This window comes from Engystomops pustulosus, chromosome 3 (assembly GCF_040894005.1).
Source record: "Engystomops pustulosus chromosome 3, aEngPut4.maternal, whole genome shotgun sequence".
Taxonomy (NCBI): domain Eukaryota; kingdom Metazoa; phylum Chordata; class Amphibia; order Anura; family Leptodactylidae; genus Engystomops; species Engystomops pustulosus.
The window spans coordinates 7,584,701-7,604,374 of NC_092413.1; the positions used below are offsets into that span (position 1 = coordinate 7,584,701).

The following is a 19,674-nucleotide window of genomic DNA, read 5'->3' on the forward strand; positions in this document are numbered from 1 at the left end:
TCCTGGTGTACTGGCCTGTCTCCTGGTATCTCCTCCATGTCTCCTGGTGTACTGGCCTGTCTCCTGGTATCTCCTCCATGTCTCCTGGTGTACTGGCCTGTCTCATGGTATCTCCTCCATGTCTCTTGGTGTACTGGCCTGTCTCCTGGTATCTCCTCCACGTCTCCTGGTGTACTTACCTTTCTCCTGGTAGCGCCACCAACCTCTGACAGACACAGCAAACCTTCTGGCCACAGCTGGCATTAGGGTGCATTCACATACCGCTGTGCGCTGGAGAGGAGGAGGAGGTGACCCCTCCTCCCTCCATAGGAAACAGCAGTGCCCGGCCGCACACTCGGGAAATGATAGAGCATGCTCTATCTTTTACCGGGGTGTATGGATCAGAACATTGCCACACGTGTGGCACCTTACCGCCGCTGGGCCACCATTATTTGCCTATGGGGACGTATATGCGACACAAATTTGCAGCCACATATAGATCCCCCCCCCCCAGACGGCCGTGCAAATGCACCCTTAATATGCCATCCTGGAGGAGCTGCACCTGAGCCACTTGTGTGGGTCACTCAACACTGACCCAAACATCAGCCAGAAAGCATTTGAACTGAGAAGTGTCTGTGGTCCCCACCTACAGAACCTCTACTTTATTGAGTGTGTCTTGCTAATTGCCTGTGAAATTGATTATCAATCAGTGGACATTTACTTGGAGTTATATTGTGTATACATAGTGTATAATCTATGATGATGGGTGATGACATTTCTTTTTTGTTATTCTATAGGGGACATTCTTTTCAATGCCCAGTACCCAGATTTACCACCTGATTTCATTTTTGGAGAAGATGCTGAATTTTTGCCAGAACCTTCTGCTCTCCCGGTAAGTAAAACAAACACAAAAACATAACACCATCTATTCACTTACACTCACAGCTCTGCTACATCCATTTACACTCACAGCTCTGCTACATCCACTTACACTCACAGCTCTGCTACATCCATTTACACTCACAGCTCTGCTACATCCATTTACACTCACAGCTATGCTACATCCACTTACACTCACAGCTATGCTACATCCACTTACACTCACAGCTCTGCTACATCCATTTACACTCACAGCTCTGCTACATCCACTTACACTCACAGCTCTGCTACATCCATTTACACTCACAGCTCTGCTACATCCACTTACACTCACAGCTATGCTACATCCACTTACACTCACAGCTATGCTACATCCACTTACACTCACAGCTCTGCTACATCCATTTACACTCACAGCTCTGCTCCATCCATTTACACTCACAGCTCTGCTACATCCATTTACACTCACAGCACTGCTACATCCACTTACACTCACAGCACTGCTACATCCACTTACACTCACAGCTCTGCTACATCCATTTACACTCACAGCTCTGCTACATCCATTTACACTCACAGCCCTGCTACATCCATTTACACTCACAGCTCTGCTACATCCACTTACACTCACAGCACTGCTACATCCATTTACACTCACAGCTCTGCTACATCCATTTACACTCACAGCTCTGCTACATCCATTTACACTCACAGCTCTGCTACATCCACTTACACTCACAGCTCTGCTACATCCACTTACACTCACAGCTCTGCTACATCCACTTACACTCACAGCTCTGCTACATCCATTTACACTCACAGCTCTGCTACATCCATTTACACTCACAGCTCTGCTACATCCATTTACACTCACAGCTCTGCTACATCCATTTACACTCACAGCTCTGCTACATCCACTTACACTCACAGCTCTGCTACATCCATTTACACTCACAGCTCTGCTACATCCATTTACACTCACAGCTCTGCTACATCCATTTACACTCACAGCTCTGCTACATCCACTTACACTCACAGCACTGCTACATCCATTTACACTCACAGCTCTGCTACATCCACTTACACTCACAGCTCTGCTACATCCACTTACACTCACAGCTCTGCTACATCCATTTACTCTCACAGCACTGCTACATCCATTTACACTCACAGCTCTGCTACATCCACTTACACTCACAGCTCTGCTACATCCACTTACACTCACAGCTCTGCTTCATCCACTTACACTCACAGCACTGCTACATCCACTTACACTCACAGCACTGCTACATCCACTTACACTCACAGCTCTGCTACATCCATTTACACTCACAGCTCTGCTACATCCACTTACACTCACAGCACTGCTACATCCACTTACACTCACAGCTCTGCTTCATCCACTTACACTCACAGCACTGCTACAGACATTCACACACATTGCTCTGCTACATTCATTCATTCACACACATACAAAGCACTGCTACATTCATTCATTCATTCATTCATTCACACACACACAGCTCTAACACATAGCTATTCCCTGGTTCCTTTCTGACCAGCAGCAGAAAGGGGTCAAGGACCTTACAGTAGAGAAGCATGTGATCAGTCACACTGAGGTCCTGCAGGTAATATGTCTAGATGGCCAGGACAGGGAGGGCAGAGCCTCCGCTTTGTCACCGCTTCCCCCGTTCTCCAATCTGATTTATGTATAAAGTGTAATATTTTTTATTTTACATTCATTTATTCTATTTTTTAGTTTTATGGTTTTTTTTCACGAGATTAAGAGATATTTCTCAGGGCAGGAAGAGGTTAATACGGAGTGTTGCAGTAGGTCATGTCCCCCTAGAGCAGTGATGGCAAACCTTTTAGAGGCCGAGTGCCCAAACTACAACAAAGTCCCACTTATTTATCGCAAAATGCCAACACAGAAATGTAATTTGTGATTTATACTCCCTTCTCTGTCACAGTTTCCATTGATACCAGCACCTGAGGCACCAATAAAGCAGGAAATAGTCCCAGGTAGAGCTGTCACTTTAATATAGCTCTGTGCACAGCAAGTCCTGGGCCGTCTGGGACTGCAGGAATATACCTGGAGTCATCTCTGGTGATGGCCTGAGTGCCCACAGAAAGGGCTCTGAGTGCCACCTCCACCACCAGTGCCATAGGTTAGCCATCACTGCCCTAGAGGAGTCCTGCTGTATACAGCGAGTGTCCTGTACTCCGTGCATCCACAGTATTTCCTCACCAGCACCTCAGGCCTGTAAATTCTGCAGCACTATACCCCCGAGATATCACTGCCGCCTACTCCCAGGATTGTACTTGGGCGTGTTCTAACACTGCTGTGCTCTGTGCTCTCTGCAGCCAGTGTTATGTATTGTCCCTGGAGAGATGTGTAATCAGACCTCACACTGCTGTGCTCTCTGCTCTCTGCAGCCAGTGTTATGTATTGTCCCTGGAGGGATGTGTAATCAGGCCTCACACTGCTGTGCTCTGTGCTCTCTGCAGCCAGTGTTATGTACTGTCCCTGGAAAGATGTGTAATCAGACCTCACACTGCTGTGCTCTGTGCTCTCTGCAGCCAGTGTTATGTATTGTCCCTGGAGAGATGTGTAATCAGACCTCACACTGCTGTGCTCTGTGCTCTCTGCAGCCAGTGTTATGTATTGTCCCTGGAGTGATGTGTAATTATACCTCACACTGCTGTGCCCTGTGCTCTCTGCAGCCAGTGTTATGTATTGTCCCTGGAGAGATGTGTAATCAGACCTCACACTGCTGTGCTCTGTGCTCTCTGCAGCCAGTGTTATGTATTGTCCCTGGAGAGATGTGTAATCATACCTCACACTGCTGTGCTCTGTGCTCTCTGCAGCCAGTGTTATGTATTGTCCATGGAGAGATGTGTAATAGTACCTCACACTGCTGTGCTCTGTGCTCTCCGCAGCCAGTGTTATGTATTGTCCCTGGAGCGATGTGTAATCAGACATCACACTGCTGTGCTCTGTGCTCTCTGCAGCCAGTGTTATGTATTGTCCCTGGAGAGATGTGTAATCAGACCTCACACTGCTGTGCTCTGTGCTCTCCGCAGCCAGTGTTATGTATTGTCCCTGGAGAGATGTGTAATCAGACCTCACACTGCTGTGCTCTGTGCTCTCTGCAGCCAGTGTTATGTATTGTCCCTGGAGAGATGTGTAATCAGACCTCACACTGCTGTGCTCTGTGCTCTCCGCAGCCAGTGTTATGTATTGTCCCTGGAGAGATGTGTAATCAGACCTCACACTGCTGTGCTCTGTGCTCTCTGCAGCCAGTGTTATGTACTGTCCCTGGAGAGATGTGTAATCAGACCTCACACTGCTGTGCTCTGTGCTCTCTGTCCCTGGATAGATGTGTAATCATACAGCAGTGTATTATTGTTAGGAGCAGCAGGACTATGATGCATTGATTTCTATTGCAGGATTGTAGATTCTCCCAGTGCACTGGGGGGGGGGGGGGGTCCTCACACTGCTGTGCTCTGAGCATCTTGGGCACAGGGTGAGGGTCCTGTTGGACGATTTACCTACAGACAGGTGTAATGCGGGGAGGAGCTGACACTCAGGATTATAGAAACATGTGTCAGTCTGGAGACCAAACCTAGAGAGTTGTCCCCGCCCCCGCTGCACTTGCATCTAATTTGCATATTCATAAACTGATTATGAGCTATGCAGAGCCTCATTGGTTTGTGGTGTCCGCTGTCTGTCTTTGCTCATATTTAAGGCCCCCATAAGGTTATTAATCACTCCCTTTAAGGAATTATTGTAGATGAGAATATAAGGTGCGAGGTCCCTTTAAGCGCTGGGCCCTCCGATCATTGCCGGTACATGTTCCCCTCAGTGATGTGGGCACCACACAATGTCCTCATCCACTCGGGGTTAATGATTGTGTGACTCACGGTCTGATGACATCACCGGCGGGTGACTCACCCCTTGTGTAATTGTGATAGGAGAAGACAGGCGGCCGCTGCACTACACACACATGTCACCGTGACGTGCGGCCAACATCTCATTCACTACATTCCAGGATCTCTATACAACCCAGAGATAGCGGCACCCACTCCGCACCCCTGCACCCACACATGACTCATCCACACATACAAGCTATATCAGCATATACATAGATTTTATGGCAAATTATTTTACATTTTTTAAGGGATTTTTGTAACTACTATAATACTGCTCCCTATGTACAGGAATATAACTACTATAATACTGCCCCCTATGTACAAGAATATAACTACTATAATACTGTCCCCTATGTACAAGAATATAACTACTATAATACTGCCCCCTATGTACAGGAATATAACTACTATAATACTGCTCCCTATGTACAAGAATATAACTACTATAATACTGCCCCCTATGTACAGGAATATAACTACTATAATACTGCCTCCTATGTACTGGAATATAACTACTATAATACTTCCCCCTATGTACAGGAATATAACTACTATAATACTGCCCCCTATGTACAGGAATATAACTACTATAATACTGCCCCCTATGTACAGGAATATAACTACTATAATACTGCCCCCTATGTACAGGAATATAACTACTATAATACTGCCCCCTATGTACAAGAATATAACTACTATAATACTGCCCCCTATGTACAGGAATATAACTACTATAATACTGCCCCCTATGTACAGGAATATAACTACTATAATACTGCCCCCTATGTACAAGAATATAACTACTATAATACTGCCCCCTATGTACAGGAATATAACTACTATAATACTGCCCCCTATGTACAAGAATATAACTACTATAATACTGCCCCCTATGTACAGGAATATAACTACTATAATACTTCCCCCTATGTACAGGAATATAACTACTATAATACTGCCCCCTATGTACAAGAATATAACTACTATAATACTGCCCCCTATGTACAGGAATATAACTACTATAATACTGTCCCCTATGTACAAGAATATAACTACTATAATACTGCCCCCTATGTACAAGAATATAACTACTATAATACTGTCCCCTATGTACAGGAATATAACTACTATAATACTGCCCTCTATGTACAAGAATATAACTACTATAATACTGCTCCCTATGTACAGGAATATAACTACTATAATACTGCCCCCTATGTACAGGAATATAACTACTATAATACTGCCCCCTATGTACAAGAATATAACTACTATAATACTGCCCTCTATGTACAAGAATATAACTACTATAATACTGACCCCTATGTACAGGAATATAACTACTATAATACTGCTCCCTATGTACAGGAATATAACTACTATAATACTGCCCCCTATGTACAAGAATATAACTACTATAATACTGCCCCCTATGTACAGGAATATAACTACTATAATACTGCCCCCTATGTACAAGAATATAACTACTATAATACTGCCCCCTATGTACAAGAATATAACTACTATAATACTGCCCCCTATGTACAGGAATATAACTACTATAATACTGCCCCCTATGTACAAGAATATAACTACTATAATACTGCCCCCTATGTACAGGAATATAACTACTATAATACTGCCCCCTATGTACAGGAATATAACTACTATAATACTGCCCCTATGTACAAGAATATAACTACTATATTACTGTCCCCTATGTACAAGAATATAACTACTATAATACTGCCCCCTATGTACAAGAATATAACTACTATAATACTGCCCCTATGTACAAGAATATAACTACTATAATACTGCCCCTATGTACAAGAATATAACTACTATAATACTGCTCCCTATGTACAGGAATATAACTACTATAATACTGCCCCCTATGTACAAGAATATAACTACTATAATACTGCCCCCTATGTACAAGAATATAACTACTATAATACTGCCTCCTATGTACAAGAATATAACTACTATAATACTGCCCCCTATGTACAAGAATATAACTACTATAATACTGCCCCCTATGTACAGGAATATAACTACTATAATACTGCCCCCTATGTACAGGAATATAACTACTATAATACTGCCCCCTATGTACAAGAATATAACTACTATAATACTGTCCCCTATGTACAAGACTATAACTACTATAATACTGCCCCCTATGTACAGGAATATAACTACTATAATACTGCCCCCTATGTACAAGAATATAACTACTATAATACTGCCCCCTATGTACAGGAATATAACTACTATAATACTGCCCCCTATGTACAAGAATATAACTACTATAATACTGCACCCTATGTACAGGAATATAACTACTATAATACTGCTCCCTATGTACAGGAATATAACTACTATAATACTGCTCCCTATGTACAAGAATATAACTACTATAATACTGCACCCTATGTACAGGAATATAACTACTATAATACTGTCCCCTTTGTACAAGACTATAACTACTATAATACTGCCCCCTATGTACAGGAATATAACTACTATAATACTGCCCCCTATGTACAAGAATATAACTACTATAATACTGTCCCCTATGTACAGGAATATAACTACTATAATACTGCCCCATATGTACAGGAATATAACTACTATAATACTGTCCCCTATTTACAGGAATATAACTACTATAATACTGCCCCCTATGTACAGGAATATAACTACTATAAAACTGCCCCCTATGTACAAGAATATAACTACTATAATACTGCCCCCTATGTACAGGAATATAACTACTATAATACTGCCCCTTATGTACAAGAATATAACTACTATATTACTGCCCCCTATGTACAGGAATATAACTACTATAATACTGCCCCTTATGTACAAGAATATAACTACTATATTACTGCCCCCTATGTACAGGAATATAACTACTATAATACTGCCCCCTATGTACAAGAATATAACTACTATAATACTGCCCCTTATGTACAAGAATATAACTACTATAATACTGCCTCCTATGTACAGGAATATAACTACTATAATACTGCCCCTTATGTACAGGAATATAACTACTATAATACTGCCTCCTATGTACAGGAATATAACTACTATAATACTGCCTCCTATGTACAGGAATATAACTACTATAATACTGCCTCCTATGTACAGGAATATAACTACTATAATACTGCCTCCTATGTACAGGAATATAACTACTATAATACTGCCCCCTATGTACAAGAATATAACTACTATAATACTGCCCCTTATGTACAAGAATATAACTACTATAATACTGCCCCCTATGTACAGGAATATAACTACTATAATACTGCCCCCTATGTACAGGAATATAACTACTATAATACTGCCCCTATGTACAAGAATATAACTACTATAATACTGCCCCCTATGTACAGGAATATAACTACTATAATACTGCCCCCTATGTACAGGAATATAACTACTATAATACTGCCCCCTATGTACAGGAATATAACTACTATAATACTGTCCCCTATGTACAAGAATATAACTACTATAATACTGCCCCCTATGTACAGGAATATAACTACTATAATACTGCCCCCTATGTACAGGAATATAACTACTATAATACTGCCCCCTATGTACAAGAATATAACTACTATAATACTGCCCCCTATGTACAGGAATATAACTACTATAATACTGCCCCCTATGTACAGGAATATAACTACTATAATACTGTCCCCTATGTACAGGAATATAACTACTATAATACTGCCCCCTATGTACAGGAATATAACTACTATAATACTGCCCCCTATGTACAGGAATATAACTACTATAATACTGCCCCCTATGTACAAGAATATAACTACTATAATACTGCCCCCTATGTACAGGAATATAACTACTATAATACTGCCCCCTATGTACAGGAATATAACTACTATAATACTGCCCCCTATGTACAGGAATATAACTACTATAATACTGCCCCCTATGTACAGGAATATAACTACTATAATACTGCCCCCTATGTACAGGAATATAACTACTATAATACTGCCTCCTATGTACAGGAATATAACTACTATAATACTGCCCCCTATGTACAGGAATATAACTGCTATAATACTGCCCCCTATGTACAAGAATATAACTACTATAATACTGCCCCCTATGTACAAGAATATAACTACTATAATACAGCCCCCTATGTACAAGAATATAACTACTATAATACTGCCCCCTATGTACAGGAATATAACTACTATAATACTGCCCCCTATGTACAAGAATATAACTACTATAATACTGCCCCCTATGTACAAGAATATAACTACTATAATACTGCCCCTATGTACAGGAATATAACTACTATAATACTGCCCCCTATGTACAAGAATATAACTTCTATAATCCTGCCCCCTATGTACAGGAATATAACTACTATAATACTGCCCCCTATGTACAAGAATATAACTACTATAATACTGCCCCCTATGTACAGGGATATAACTACTATAATACTGCCTCCTATGTACAAGAATATAACTACTATAATACTGCTCCCTATGTACAGGAATATAACTACTATAATACTGTCCCCTATGTATAGGAATATAACTACTATAATACTGCCCCCTATGTACAAGAATATAACTACTATAATACTGCTCCCTATGTACAGGAATATAACTACTATAATACTGTGTTATCTGTGATTGCAGAGTCTGGCGGAGTGGGACCCCTCGGATTCGGAGGGCCTCCTGCAGGTGGTGAAGGAGCTGGTGCAGCAGTATCACCAGTACCAGTGCAGCCGTCTGAGTGAGAGCTCCCGTCTCATGTTTGAGTATCAGACGTTACTGGAGGAGCCTCAGTACGGGGAGAACATGGAGATCTACGCCGGGAAGAAGAACAATTGGGTAAGATGTATGTCCTGTGTGAGGCGGCAGGGGGATGCAACGTGTAATTCACTGTCATGTGACTGCAAAATGCAGCGATTGGCTCGTTTGTCACATGCAAAGTGTATTCTGATGTCCTCACTCCACGAATCTGGGGGCCATGTCGCGCCCAATATTCGTGTCCATTGTCTTCATTTAAATGCTGGCCCTTTAGGGTTCTAACCAAATCTCAGCAGTGGAGCGATTTCAGTGTCTTTCACTCTGGAGGACTAAGTGTATGTAATACCTAGTTTTCCCTGCGGGGGAGCTGCAGAAGATACAAAGATATTTCTTCTGCTGTTAATAGTCTTTCATTGGGGAAGATGAAGGGAAAATGGTGTTGTGTAAGTGATCTGCGCCCTCCGATCACCCGTCTCCTGTGGAGGCCCCTGCCGGATGCTGTCGCAGTGGCACTCGTGTTCCTACGGGTCCTAGGAGGAGGAAGTGGTGGGGACAGCTACACCCCTCTCCTATATTCCACCTTCTGCAGGGGGTTTTCCCTTAAACATTGCAGATCCTTCTGATTTCCTCATTTCATAATTGTGTACAGTTCTGATCGTCCTGTGACGTGTCCTGCAGTGCATGATGGGACACGCTCCACAGGTGACTTCCTCGTCCTCAGACGTCCTGACTGTACGTGATGAGGAAGTGTCCTGCTATTATGTATTTCCTGATTGCTTTCTGCCATTAATGGGGCTTCCCGGGCTGAAAACCCATAAGCCCTTTTAACAATTTCACCACCAAGGCTTTCACTTGTCAATATTTTGACTTTATAGACAATCCCTTTAATTAAGTCATTTGATTTGGAAACAATGGAATTTAATGGGAGACTTAAATCTTTATTCATATATTCTCTTGTTTTTGTGTGTTTTTTTTTTTGGGGGGGGGGGGGACTTTTTTGGCATTTTTGGGACTCTTTCAGGGTCTTAAAGGGGTTTGCCCATGAAAGAAAATTCTCAAATTTCAATCCTCTCGTAAAGTTAACACAATAAAGATAATTTTTCACCCTTTACTTCACAATGTTACTCTCTGGGGACTCTCTGAGCAGACACTTCACAATCCCTCTGTGCTATGAGACGCTGTGTACTGACAATGTGCTTAGATTATCAGGGCACAGGGTTTATTTACACTTCCATTTACCTTCTGAACATTCATTAGTGTCTGACGCATAGAAAGAGAGATGAGACAGATCAGAGATGATGAGATCCATGAGATGCATATTACACACAATGACACAGTCATTTTTGCTACATTACTGCTATTCCACAACAGACCAGATCTGCTGTACCGCCCCAGATTAAAAAAAAAATACGTATCAGTCCTGTGGCTTGTAGTTCTCCTCATGCTGCTGTCGGCAGGAAGTCATCGTATGTGTCAGTGTGAGCTCCGCCCTAGACTGCAGGGGCGGGGCTAGAGGCAGAGAGAGATAAACTGAGCTCCTTTCCCGTCACACAGAAATCAAGAACAGAAACAGAAATAACAGGGTCGTGTGTAGGGGAAGCTGAGATTGTGTACACCAGGACCGATACAGACAGGTGGGACTTATATCTGGGAAATGCTGGATTTTTGTTAATAACCCTGAATTAGAGAATTTGTTATTTTGTTATCCAGAGTACATATAAGAAACTTGTCTTCGTGGGTGGAAAACCCCTTTAAGATGTTAGCCGGTGGTTGTGTTGCAGTTTTCCTAAATGTATCTTTCCAGCACAAAAGTTCTATAAATGCTGCAAAAATCTAACAAAAAATAAAAAAACATCAAAAAACAAAAAAAAAAAACATACATCACAATGGGAAGCTTAGAAAGATACATAGCACTGCTTAAGTATAAGACTTCAACAAACGTTGCAAAAGAAATCAAATGATAGGTGTGCCCCAATGTCTCTCTCCGGAGGACTCGGTGCATGTAATTCCTCGTTCAGCCTCTGGGAGTGCTGTAGTAATCTCAAGCACTTTTATACTAGGGCTGTAGTTTTATGTTGTTTTTAATTCTTCATCTGTTTTTGCCTCTCACACATGGTTTCCCCCCTCCCTGATTATTTTGGGTGACCCCCCTGTATATCTGACCCCTCCTCACCTTGTTTGCTTTTTGTCTTTCAGACCGGGGAGTTCTCGGCTCGCTTTCTCCTCAAGCTTCCTGTGGACTTCAGTAACATCCCCATCTACCTGCTGAAGGTAACCGCCACATACTGCTCATCACGTCATGTTTATTAGGCATTTTAGACAATTTTATGCTTTGTTTGACAAGTGGGTGTGGTTTCGGGTGAATGGGCGTGGTTTAAGAGTAAAGCATTTTTAATTTTCATTGTTACTATGTTTTTTAAGTATGTTCTTATAAAGAACTTCTGGCCTATTTGTCCTTGCTGCTCCCTCCTGCTCTCTCTCTCTCTGTCCTGGACAACCCCTTTAAGAAAGGGTATATCCCTTTAAACACCGTATGGTGGTCATGTTTAGTAACTTTCCTGAGCGTTATGTATATTATAGAGAATAAGGGGTTAATGGGCCATGACATCACTCTCGGTACTAGGTCTGGTGCTGCGCCTTAGTGGTGGAGGAGGGTAGTGCATCCCGTGTAGGAGTGAAGTCCCTGGGATTTCCCATCAGTACCGGTTCTGGCAGTGCAGACATTTTGGCCCAGATCCTGGAGATCACTCATTGGAAAGTGCTGCACATGGTTCCTCCCAGTCTCTGTTTGGGACGCTCTTTGGTTTGGGGAATTTTGCCCAATTTCTTTTGTCTAGACATGAGCTGGAGGCCAATGAGTTCCTCCTGTTGCTCCGTCTCTCCCGATGACAGCCGGATCGTCTCTCCTCTGTTTCCTGTCTTCTTTCCTGGTACCAAACATCGGAGGAGACCTGGCACAGAACCGGGGGGTGGGGGATGTGGGACACGGCCTATCACACATGAGGGACTAAGCTACCAAGGTCCAGACACTTACAGGAAAGTACATTATCAGTGATGGCACCGCTGCTCTCTAGTGATGGATAGGCTGTATTCTCAGTGATGGCGCCGCTGCTCTCTAGTGATGGATAGGCTGTATTCTCAGTGATGGCACCGCTGCTCTCTAGTGATGGATAGGCTGTATTCTCAGTGATGGCACCGCTGCTCTCTAGTGATGGATAGGCTGTATTCTCAGTGATGTATCCGCTGCTCTCTAGTGATGGATAGGCTGTATTCTCAGTGATGACTCCGCTGCTCTCTAGTGATTGATAGGCTGTATTCTCAGTGATGGCACCGCTGCTCTCTAGTGATTGATAGGCTGTATTCTCAGTGATGGCACCGCTGCTCTCTAGTGATGGATAGGATGTATTCTCAGTGATGGCACCGCTGCTCTCTAGTGATGGATAGGATGTATTCTTAGTGATGGCGCTGCTGCTCTCTAGTGATGGATAGGCTGTATTCTCAGTGATGGCACCGCTGCTCTCTAGCGATGGATAGGCTGTATTCTCAGTGATGGCGCCGCTGCTCTCTAGTGATGGATAGGCTGTATTCTCAGTGATGGCACCGCTGCTCTCTTGTGATGGATAGGCTGTATTCTCAGTGATGGCACCGCTGCTCTCTAGTGATGGATAGGCTGTATTCTCAGTGATATCACCGCTGCTCTCTAGTGATGGATAGGCTGTATTCTCAGTGATGGCACCGCTGCTCTCTAGTGATGGATAGGCTTTATTCTCAGTGATGGCACCGCTGCTCTCTAGTGAGGGATAGGCTGTATTCTCAGTGATGACACCGCTGCTCTCTAGTGATGGATAGGCTGTATTCGCAGTGATGACACGGCTGCTCTCTAGTGATGGATAGGCTGTATTCTCAGTGATGGCACCGCTGCTCTCTAGTGATGGATAGGCTGTATTCTCAGTGACGGCACCGCTGCTCTCTAGTGATGGATAGGCTGTATTCTCAGTGATGGCTCCGCTGCTCTCTAGTGATGGATAGGCTGTATTCTCAGTGATGGCACCGCTGCTCTCTAGTGATGGATAGGCTGTATTCTCAGTGATGACACTGCTGCTCCCTAGTGATGGATAGGCTGTATTCTCAGTGATGGCACCGCGGCTCTCTAGTGATGGATAGGCTGTATTCTCAGTGATGGCACCGCGGCTCTCTAGTGATGGATAGGCTGTATTCTCAGTGATGGCACCGCTGCTCTCTAGTGATGGATAGGCTGTATTCTCAGTGATGGCACCGCTGCTCTCTAGTGATGGATAGGCTGTATTCTCAGTGATGGCACCGCTGCTCTCTAGTGATGGATAGGCTGTATTCTCAGTGATGGCACCGCTGCTCTCTAGTGATGGATAGGCTGTATTCTCAGTGATGGCACCGCTGCTCTCTAGTGATGGATAGGCTGTATTCTCAGTGATGGCACCGCTGCTCTCTAGTGATGGATAGGCTGTATTCTCAGTGATGGCACCGCTGCTCTCTAGTGATGGATAGGCTGTATTCTCAGTGATGGCACCGCTGCTCTCTAGTGATGGATAGGCTGTATTCTCAGTGATGGCACCGCTGCTCTCTAGTGATGGATAGGCTTTATTCTCAGTGATGGCCCCGCTGCTCTCTAGTGATGGATAGGCTGTATTCTCAGTGATGGCACCGCTGCTCTCTGATGTCCCTTCTGGATGTGACTTGTAGTCCTTTTTCAGGACTATTAGGACTTTATTAGAGATTACCCCAGCATTTCCCCCCTCCTCTCTGATAGACCTTGTTGCGCTGCTGTGGTGACATCTTAATGATGTGCGTCAAATTTTGATAAAAAAATAATTCTTAATTAATTAACATCTCGATTCCTGGCAGCAGCTGCTAATGAGTTATTCATGCTAATTGGCTGTTACTTGTATGTGATTCATGGTCAATGTAGTCGCAGCACAGACTGGCAGTGCCCGCCGCTCGCCAACCTTGTCAGTAATTGTATGAATAGAGATTATATCTAATTAGACACAGATTGTATTTCATGTGATGGCATTTTGTCTGAAGGAGAATCACTCAGAATTGTACAAAGTTTCTGAAAAAAACTGCAAAATTACTGGTCCTTCAATCTGCGTCATTCCAGAGGGGTCAGAGCCCCCATGCTGACCCCTGACCACTGCTGGCTATGATAGAAAGGTGTCAGGACACACAGGACATGGCAGCTCGCTGTGTATGGGGGTGTAGTCACAGAGGGGTCAGAGCGCCCATGCTGACCCCTGACCACTGCTGGCTATGGTAGAAAGGTGTCAGGACACACAGGACATGGCAGCTCGCTGTGTATGGGGGTGTAGTCACAGAGGGGTCAGAGCGCCCATGCTGACCCCTGACCACTGCTGGCTATGATAGAAAGGTGTCAGGACACACAGGACATGGCAGCTCGCTGTGTATGGGGGATGTAGTCACAGAGAGGTCAGAGCACCCATGCTGACCCCTGACCACTGCTGGCTATGATAGAAAGGTGTCAGGACACACAGGACATGGCAGCTCGCTGTGTATGGAGGGTGTAGTCACAGAGAGGTCAGAGCGCCCATGCTGACCCCTGACCACTGCTGGCTATGATAGAAAGGTGTCAGGACACACAGGACATGGCAGCTCGCTGTGTATGGGGGGTGTAGTCACAGAGGGGTCAGAGCGCCCATGCTGACCCCTGACCACTGCTGGCTATGATAGAAAGGTGTCAGGACACACAGGACATGGCAGCTCACTGTGTATGGGGGTGTAGTCACAGAGGGGTCAGAGCGCCCATGCTGACCCCCGACCACTGCTGGCTATGATAGAAAGGTGTCAGGACACACAGGACATGGCAGCTCGCTGTGTATGGGGGGTGTAGTCACAGAGGGGTCAGAGCACCCATGCTGACCCCTGACCACTGCTGGCTATGATAGAAAGGTGTCAGGACACACAGGACATGGCAGCTCGCTGTGTATGGGGGGTGTAGTCACAGAGGGGTCAGAGCGCCCATGCTGACCCCTGACCACTGCTGGCTATGATAGAAAGGTGTCAGGACACACAGGACATGGCAGCTCACTGTGTATGGGGGTGTAGTCACAGAGGGGTCAGAGCACCCATGCTGACCCCTGACCACTGCTGGCTATGATAGAAAGGTGTCAGGACACACAGGACATGGCAGCTCGCTGTATATGGGGGATGTAGTCACAGAGGGGTCAGAGCACCCATGCTGACCCCTGACCACTGCTGGCTATGATAGAAAGGTGTCAGGACACACAGGACATGGCAGCTCGCTGTGTATGGGGGGTGTAGTCACAGAGGGGTCAGAGCGCCCATGCTGACCCCTGACCACTGCTGGCTATGATAGAAAGGTGTCAGGACACACAGGACATGGCAGCTCGCTGTGTATGGGGGTGTAGTCACAGAGGGGTCAGAGCGCCCATGCTGACCCCTGACCACTGCTGGCTATGATAGAAAGGTGTCAGGACACACAGGACATGGCAGCTCGCTGTGTATGGGGGGTGTAGTCACAGAGGGGTCAGAGCCCCCATGCTGACCCCTGACCACTGCTGGCTATGATAGAAAGGTGTCAGGACACACAGGACATGGCAGCTCGCTGTGTATGGGGGTGTAGTCACAGAGGGGTCAGAGCACCCATGCTGACCCCTGACCACTGCTGGCTATGATAGAAAGGTGTCAGGACACACAGGACATGGCAGCTCGCTGTATATGGGGGATGTAGTCACAGAGGGGTCAGAGCACCCATGCTATCCGCTGACCACTGCTGGCTATGATAGAAAGGTGTCAGGACACAGGACATGGCAGCTCGCTGTGTATGGGGGGTGTAGTCACAGAGGGGTCAGAGCGCCCATGCTGACCCCTGACCACTGCTGGCTATGATAGAAAGGTGTCAGGACACACAGGACATGGCAGCTCGCTGTGTATGGGGGGTGTAGTCACGGAGGGGTCAGAGCGCCCATGCTGACCACTGACCACTGCTGGCTATGATAGAAAGGTGTCAGGACACACAGGACATGGCAGCTCGCTGTGTATGGAGGGTGTAGTCATAGAGGGGTCAGAGCGCCCATGCTGACCTCTGACCACTGCTGGCTATGATAGAAAGGTGTCAGGACACACAGGACATGGCAGCTCGCTGTGTATGGGGGGTGTAGTCACAGAGGGGTCAGAGCACCCATGCTGACCACTGCTGGCTATGATAGAAAGGTGTCAGGACACAGGACATGGCAGCTCGCTGTGTATGGGAGTGTAGTCACAGAGGGGTCAGAGCGCCCATGCTGACCCCTGACCACTGCTGGCTATGATAGAAAGGTGTCAGGACACACAGGACATGGCAGCTCGCTGTGTATGGGGGGTGTAGTCACAGAGGGGTCAGAGCACCCATGCTGACCACTGCTGGCTATGATAGAAAGGTGTCAGGACACACAGGACATGGCAGCTCGCTGTGTATGAGGGGTGTAGTCACAGAGGGGTCAGAGCGCCCATGCTGACTCCTGACCACTGCTGGCTATGATAGAAAGGTGTCAGACACACAGGACATGGCAGCTCGCTGTGTATGAGGGGTGTAGTCACAGAGGGGTCAGAGCGCCCATGCTGACCCCTGACCACTGCTGGCTATGATAGAAAGGTGTCAGGACATACAGGACATTGCAGCTCGCTGTGTATGGGGGGTGTAGTCACAGAGGGTTCAGAGCACCCATGCTGACCCCTGACCACTGCTGGCTATGATAGAAAGGTGTCAGGACACACAGGACATGGCAGCTCGCTGTGTATGGGGGGTGTAGTCACAGAGGGGTCAGAGCACCCATGCTGACCACTGCTGGCTATGATAGAAAGGTGTCAGGACACAGGACATGGCAGCTCGCTGTGTATGGGAGTGTAGTCACAGAGGGGTCAGAGCGCCCATGCTGACCCCTGACCACTGCTGGCTATGATAGAAAGGTGTCAGGAAACACAGGACATGGCAGCTCGCTGTGTATGGGGGGTGTAGTCACAGAGGGGTCAGAGCACCCATGCTGACCACTGCTGGCTATGATAGAAAGGTGTCAGGACACACAGGACATGGCAGCTCGCTGTGTATGAGGGGTGTAGTCACAGAGGGGTAAGAGCACCCATCCTGACCCCTGACCACTGCTGGCTATGATAGAAAGGTGTCAGGACACACAGGACATGGCAGCTCGCTGTGTATGGGGGGTGTAGTCACAGAGGGGTCAGAGCGCCCATGCTGACCCCTGACCACTGCTGGCTATGATAGAAAGGTGTCAGGACATACAGGACATGGCAGCTCGCTGTGTATGGGGGGTGTAGTCACAGAGGGTTCAGAGCGCCCATGCTGACCCCTGACCACTGCTGGCTATGATAGAAAGGTGTCAGGACACAGGACATGGCAGCTCGCTGTGTATGGGGGGTGTAGTCACAGAGGGGTCAGAGCGCCCATGCTGACCCCTGACCACTGCTGGCTATGAAAGAGAGGTGTCAGGACACACAGGACATGGCAGCTCGCTGTGTATGAGGGGTGTAGTCACAGAGGGTTTAGAGCGCCCATGCTGCCCCCTGACCACTGCTGGCTATGATAGAAAGGTGTCAGGACACACAGGACATGGCAGCTCGCTGTGTATGAGGGGTGTAGTCACAGAGGGGTCAGAGCACCCATGCTGACCCCTGACCTCTGCTGGCTATGATAGAAAGGTGTCAGGACACACAGGACATGGCAGCTCGCTGTGTATGAGGGGTGTAGTCACAGAGGGGTCAGAGCGCCCATGCTGCCCCCTGACCACTGCTGGCTATGATAGAAAGGTGTCAGGACACACAGGACATGGCAGCTCGCTGTGTATGGGGGTGTAGTCACAGAGGGGTCAGAGCACCCATGCTGACCCCTGACCTCTGCTGGCTATGATAGAAAGGTGTCAGGACACACAGGACATGGCAGCTCGCTGTGTATGAGGGGTGTAGTCACAGAGGGGTCAGAGCGCCCATGCTGCCCCCTGACCACTGCTGGCTATGATAGAAAGGTGTCAGGACACACAGGACATGGCAGCTCGCTGTGTATGGGGGGTGTAGTCACAGAGGGGTCAGAGCACCCATGCTGACCCCTGACCACTGCTGGCTATGATAGAAAGGTGTCAGGACACACAGGACATGGCAGCTCGCTGTGTATGGGGGTGTAGTCACAGAGGGGTCAGAGCGCCCATGCTGACCCCTGACCACTGCTGGCTATGATAGAAAGGTGTCAGGACACAGGACATGGCAGCTCGCTGTGTATGGGGGGTGTCGTCACAGAGGGGTCAGAGCGCCCATGCTGACCCCTGACCACTGCTGGCTATGATAGAAAGGTGTCAGGACACAGGACATGGCAGCTCGCTGTGTATGGGGGGTGTAGTCACAGAGGGGTCAGAGCGCCCATGCTGACCCCTGACCACTGCTGGCTATGATAGAAAGGTGTCAGGACACACAGGACATGGCAGCTCACTGTGTATGGGGGTGTAGTCACCGAGAGGTCAGAGCGCCCATGCTGACCCCTGACCACTGCTGGCTATGATAGAAAGGTGTCAGGACACACAGGACATGGCAGCTCGCTGTGTATGGGGGGTGTAGTCACAGAGGGGTCAGAGCGCCCATGCTGACCCCTGACCACTGCTGGCTATGATAGAAATGTGTCAGGACACACAGGACATGGCAGCTCGCTGTGTATGGAGGGTGTAGTCACAGAGGGGTCAGAGCGCCCATGCTGACCCCTGACCACTGCTGGCTATGATAGAAAGGTGTCAGGACACACAGGACATGGCAGCTCGCTGTGTATGGGGGGTGTAGTCACAGAGGGGTCAGAGTGTCCATGCTGACCCCTGACCACTGCTGGCTATGATAGAAAGGTGTCAGGACACAGGACATGGCAGCTCGCTGTGTATGGGGGGTGTAGTCACAGAGAGGTCAGAGCGCCCATGCTGACCCCTGACCACTGCTGGCTATGATAGAAAGGTGTCAGGACACACAGGACATGGCAGCTCACTGTGTATGGGGGGTGTAGTCACAGAGG

At 46.7% G+C, this 19,674-nt stretch overlaps 1 protein-coding gene across 3 annotated transcripts in view; it reads left to right on the forward strand.

The window, feature by feature from the left end:
- BABAM2 (BRISC and BRCA1 A complex member 2) overlaps positions 1-19,674 on the forward strand; it is a 144,398-nt gene that overhangs the window by 16,799 nt on the left and 107,925 nt on the right. For all 3 annotated transcript variants that reach the window (XM_072139940.1, XM_072139938.1, XM_072139939.1), the window contains exons 4-6: positions 777-871; positions 9,507-9,701; positions 11,817-11,891. In XM_072139940.1, coding sequence (XP_071996041.1) covers positions 777-871; positions 9,507-9,701; positions 11,817-11,891 — 365 coding nt within the window. The remainder of the gene's footprint in view (positions 1-776; positions 872-9,506; positions 9,702-11,816; positions 11,892-19,674) is intronic.